General features: G+C 39.2%; 1 protein-coding gene across 2 annotated transcripts in view; it reads right to left on the bottom strand.

Moving 5' to 3' along the window:
* Window positions 1-3,720: 3,720 nt before the first annotated feature.
* LOC149028920 (putative methyltransferase PMT2) overlaps window positions 3,721-6,000 on the bottom strand; it is a 48,300-nt gene continuing 46,020 nt past the window's right edge. For both annotated transcript variants that reach the window (XM_089139401.1, XM_089139408.1), the window contains exons 6-8: window positions 5,247-5,636; window positions 4,956-5,033; window positions 3,721-4,773 (exon numbers count right to left, since the gene is read on the bottom strand). In XM_089139401.1, coding sequence (XP_088995527.1) covers window positions 4,548-4,773; window positions 4,956-5,033; window positions 5,247-5,636 — 694 coding nt within the window. In that variant the 3' untranslated portion in view covers window positions 3,721-4,547. The remainder of the gene's footprint in view (window positions 4,774-4,955; window positions 5,034-5,246; window positions 5,637-6,000) is intronic.

The following is a 6,000-nucleotide window of genomic DNA, read 5'->3' as shown; positions in this document are numbered from 1 at the left end:
GGAAGTGAGTCAATTTCCTTCTTCTCGGCCGGAGTCGAGGATCGAACCATGGATGAACCAAGGTCAATCATATTTTCTCCACATCACAGCCAAACCAATTGAATTTTAAACTTAGTCTTGATCACATGAGTCAATCTTACTAGGACTCATCATCCATTTGTTATTAAAATCTTCAAGATTTCTGTAAAATGTGATTGCTTATACCAATTGGTATATTTCCTTAATTGACAAATTATCATGTCTCGCCGCAAAAACGCTTCAGTTCGAGGTGGTGCTTCCTCTTCTAGAGCCCCTCCTCCTAGCCTTTCCCATGATAAGTCCCCTGAGGGTTCCCCTAGACTAGACAAGTGGTTTAGGGACACTAAAGCCAAAAGAATTTTTCATAAGGTTGCCGCCCGAAGCATTGAGCAAGGCACAACTATTGACCTTGATGACTTCTCTAAATTTCCCATCAAGGATATGTTCGAAGCCTTGGGCTGGGGTCCCATGCTTTGTGCCACTGAGGTCACCTATCCCAGACTTGTGAATCATTTTTATGCCAATTTCGTCATGAGGGAGCAGGTGAAAATTTGAAAGTCACCTCCTATGTAAAAGGGGTGAACATTAGTCTCACCATCCCCTCCTTTCACACCCTGTTTCAGGTCTCTACTGAGGGAGATCTTCGCTTCTAGACTTACAAGGATATCCCACCTGAGGATCTTAATATAGATGATGTCTATCAAAGTCTCCTCAAACCTGGAAATTGGCCTAGCTACCATAGGGACATTACGGAAACAATGTTCAATGATCAGGCTAAAGCAGTCAGCAAAATCACTCGGCGAAACCTTGTTCCTAAAAAGGGACATCGGTCTAATATCACCTCTCTTCAGACCTATGTCACCTACTGCATTTTTCATCATCAACCCTTATGTCTCCCATACATCATCCTCATATACATGATTCAATCTATTGTAACTGGGAACAAGTGTCTACCATATGGCAGTCTCCTCACCAAAGTCTTCATGCAATTTAATGTTAGTTTAAAAAATGAAGACTCTAGGAAACCACCACCAAACCTGGACGCCAAAGGAATTATTCCATCTCGCAAGTGAACAGCAGCACAAGCCTGCCAAAGTAGTGCACCTCAGGCCATTGATATAGAAGGTGCATCAGCCGGGCCACAACGGTCATCTTTCTCTTCCACCAGTTCGAGGTTTCAAGCCTTTGATTCTCGCCTCACCTCCTTGCAACAGCATGTTGATACCCATTTTGACTCAATGGGTAATCGCCTAGACACTCTTGAAGGCATGATGACTCGTCATATAGCAATGATGCAACATATGATGACTCATCTCAAGATTCCTCCCATGCCATCTCCAGAAGTTGAAGATGTGGAAGGCGATGAAGAAGAAGATGCAGATGAGGAAGGGGATGATGAAGAAGATGTTGAGGCAAGTGGCAGTGACAGCGAAGGTGGTGGTGGTGATGAAGAGGATGGCAGCGAAGATGAAGACTAGCTCCAGTTGTCTTTTGTTTCATGTTATGAACTTTTTTTTGGTTGAATAGATCTTACTTCATGGTATGATTTTTTTAGTTCTTGCATCTCTCTTTATGTTGAACCCTTGTCTTTACACATGACTTTTGATATTATTGATGTAAATGACTTCGTTGATATGAAATGCAAGTTTATGTTTCTCTTCTCTACTGTCATCTTGTTCTTATTGCAAGAGAAGCTCACATTTAGGGGGAGCATTTCATACTTTCTTCTCCCTTTTTTCATGACAAAGGGGGAGAAATATTACAGTCAGCTAAAATTCTCTTTAGATTGTAAAACATTATAGCATGAAGTTTGGAAACATATAAACATGACATTTAATGCATGTCATGATGATTTATGAAATGTTTCAAAGTATGGGAGTAATTAGTATACTTCATGGCTATATAATCATCCAAGTGCATAAATGATAGTTTTTAAGATTTTCTATCATGTTATCACTTATATGTTTGTCATCATAAAAAAGGGGGAGATTGTTGGGAAATGTCATGTCAGCATTTGCCACATCGCCCTCCAATCAGTTTTGATAATGACAAACACAATATACTAATGATTCCCTTAAGTTGTGTATTATCCAGCTCATCACTTAAGCGAACCTCAATGCAATGCAATCGGACCAAAGATTTACCGGATACTATAGCTCAAGTCATGTCAAGCTATCTTGGACTAAGAACCAAAGTCAAGATGAATATTAAGACCGTTGCACAAGATCAAGTCAAAGATCAAGACTTAGGTTGAATTAGGGCTTAAGACACTCTCGCATACACGCATATGTAAATTCATGTATATTATGTAATTCATGTCACTAGATTGACCTAGGACATGTTAGTAGGGTGTATGAGGCTTAGGGTTTACCAAAAAGTCCATGAACCCAAGCCAAGTCCAAGCTCCAAATGTAATTCAGCAATTGTGCACCAGACGGTCGACCGTCTAGTTTGCTTTACTGTGTTTTAATCACAGTAGGCCAAACGGAATTTCCGTCTGGGCTACTTAAGCCAGACGGACGACCATCTGGCCCTGACTCAACTCAATTAGCTAGTTTAATGTCTAGTTTTTTTGAGACAGACGACCATCTGGAGTAACATTTCACTGAAATTTTATATCCATTGGGAGGTTGGGCTAAGCAATTGTGGGACTTCTTTATAAGCCCAACCACCCTCATTTGAGGGGTTTAATCTTGCCAACAAAGCTATTACTCCCTCTCAAGTGAAAAAGCAACTACACAAGTGATCTTGCATTGATTACTAGCTTTCCAACTCCACCCAACTTTGAAGATCAATCCAAAGTTATTAAGCAAACTTATTGAAATCAAGCTTGGAGTTATTGAAGGCTATGGGGACTTCTCATTGATGCATTGTCTTTATTGATTCATTCATTGCATCACACTCACACAAGGGGTAAAGTGTCACACTCCTTGTTAGGTAATATCCATCACTTCTTATACTTGTATTGATTGTTGAATTCTAGTATAGGTTGATTAGGATTTGCATTGGGTGCTCTTGCCCGTGAACAAAGATTGCAAAGGGTGCTCTTGCCCTATTTTATTAACAAAGATTGTAAAGAGCACTCTTGCCCCGGAACAAAGACTGTAAGGGTTTGATTCTCTACCCATTGTATTGAAAGAGATTCATTAGTGGAATACTCTCTTGAGGCCAAGGGAGGAGTGGTCGTAGACTTGTAAAGTCGAACCACTATAAATTCTTGTGTTATAATTGTTTGATAGTATCCAATTTCATTTAAATCTTCAATTTACTTTAAAATTGCAATTAAATCGAGAATTTGAGATAATCCACTAGATACAACCTAATCACCCCCTTTAGGTTGTATTAACACATGTATTTTGGGTCAAATACCATGTCTTCTACTGAGATGGCCCACAAAGTCTTCATCCTTCACTTCGAGTCTTCGGATCTACACTAAGGGAGAGGTCTGACCTGACTTCCTAAGACCTTCCATAGATAACAACATTGTACTCAAGGTCCAACTTCAAGGTCCAACAACAAACAAGCTCTTCTTCATTCAAAACAAATAGGGTGTCTAAGTTAGGGTTAGGTGTGATTTCATACGACCTAACATATTTTATAAAGGCAAATTTAATAAATCGTCTATCAAGGTCTAACGGTCCTTATTAGCCTACACTAGCCAGTCTATATTAGAGTTTTAGTAACCATATATTGTCTATATCATGCCAAATAATGAAACAAAATCAAAGTGTATAACCATCAATAAAACCCACCTTATGTGAAATATTTTATTAATATTCTAACACGATATCCCTCACAAGATAATCTCAATGAAAATATAATTGCCTATCTCTATAGCATTAACCAGTAGCTTATAAGACCTCTGCCACACAAGCCAAACGACCTTCCCTCTTCGCTATGGCTTTGCCCTTCAATGCACCACTCAAATCCATTCGAATGGAAGTCGCAGCCAAAAGTTTCCCGGTGTGGTCATGAACGACAAAGCCCGGCCCATCATCTTTCTCTTTTTCTTTCCAGGTAGCATCCGAATTCAGCTTCACATATGGGGCACGGGGGAAGCCATGGGCCGCTTCTCTTTACAGATGGGGCCGTTCTCCTCTCTTTTAAAGTTAAGGCCTTAACTAAGTGTACCACAATCTTCCACAAACTTGGCTTGAGCCTACTTTAAAACGTAACTGGCCCATCTAGGGTGTGCGACAACCGACAAGCTTAGAATATTTATTGCTACTAGTGAAGCTTAATAAGCTAGTGACATGCATCAATTGCCAAGTTTGATTAACATGCCAAGGGGGGAAAGTTCCTTATCTTGTTGGACTAATTTTTTGCTATATGCATGGCCCCCATCACAATGAGGAGAATAATATTTAGCAAACCACCATCAGAGGAATATGGGAAACAGAACAGTTTCTTTTCATTGCATACATATGAGAAACAGAACACCTAAACCTATACTCTCAAAAAATTTTATGAAATCTATTGTAGTAAAAAGCCATCGCTGGTTCCCCCATTGCATGTCTCATTCCTAATAATTATATAACACTACTGTCACTGCCAACCCAATAACGTTTGACTGCAAACAGTATCTTCTCCGGCAACAGTGGTCCATCTTCATGATCGAACATCTTGGTGTCCCATCTTATTCCACTTGCTACCCTCATCACCTTATTGAGGACATCATCATTGTCCCGGAATATAACTGTCCCCTCTGGGCGTAAAATCCGGTCCATCTCAAGAAGGATGTCTTCCATGCTGCACCTGTTTGATGATTGATAGAAAGTCGAGTAAGGACGGATAAGCCTTTTTTCTTTTTCTTTTTTAACTCATTAAATCAGCATTAGAAGACTTCGATTTAATATGCTAATGTAATATACATTACAGCCAGAAGCTAGACCAAATATTATTAGTTCATAACATTCAGGAATAAAGAACCGACTTACTTGTCCAGGTACAAGCTGAATACGCCATAAGCATGTATGAGATCATATGACCTAGGATAAGTGGAGAAGGCTTCACACCTGAAAGGATAAATTTTCACATTATATCTGTCTCAAAGTCCAGAGATACATCTTTCATGCTTAAATCTCCATCATGTGCTGCTTCCCAACTAATGATCAATCAGATATGCAGAACTATAATGAAGATAACATCAAGATAAAAGTCCAAAAAGCAACTTCACTCCAAAAGAAGAAAAATTAAATGCTGACAATAAAGAGGGGAGAAGAGCATACCAGTCATGATAAATTCCAATCAATCCTCTTTCATATATGACTCCCAAAGTGTTTTTGTCAGTGATAGAGGGCACAACATTCATTACCCATGATTTTGGTGATTCAAGTGCTGCAGCAAAGCCTCCAAGCCCAGCATTCATATCCATAAGATTCCTGTATCTCCTCGTTCCAATTAATTGATTGATTCTTCTATAAGAATTTACATGCTTCTTCCACAAACTGTTGTCTTTCTGAAAAGATTCAGCATTGACCCCCGGAATAAATCCCTTCAATATTCTAGGAGGGACTCCATAAAGTCTATCTGGGAATCCCTGTAACTCCCCTCCAGCTACTTCTTTTGGACTGTTGACCTCAGGCCAAGGGGTTATGCACCCATTCAGTTTTTTGTACCTAGAGTAGAAAACAATAATCAGATTGACAACATGAAAAACCCAAATGAGAGGTCTCTAGATAAAAGCAATTCTACATAAGAGAAGTAACTTCTTGGTACACATGAAACATCATACAGTAGGTCTACACACAATAAAAATTTCTTATCATAACATGAATGCATGACCCTTCTCTTGATGTCTGAAATGGACAATCAAACACCAACCATCCATTACCAATCTTCTACTTAAAGCAACATTTGTAGCACCAGGATATTAAAAGAAAATGGAATCAACTTGCTATTCCTTGGATTTCCCAATTGATTGCATTATTATCATTATTCATATATTGTAGTGGGGAGGGGGATTGACGAGAAGTTCTAAAA

This window comes from Hakea prostrata, chromosome 1 (assembly GCF_041222555.1).
Source record: "Hakea prostrata isolate BN-2017 chromosome 1, UWA_Hpros_2, whole genome shotgun sequence".
Lineage (NCBI taxonomy): Eukaryota > Viridiplantae > Streptophyta > Magnoliopsida > Proteales > Proteaceae > Hakea > Hakea prostrata.
This window is presented reverse-complemented; position numbering and strand designations above follow the sequence as displayed.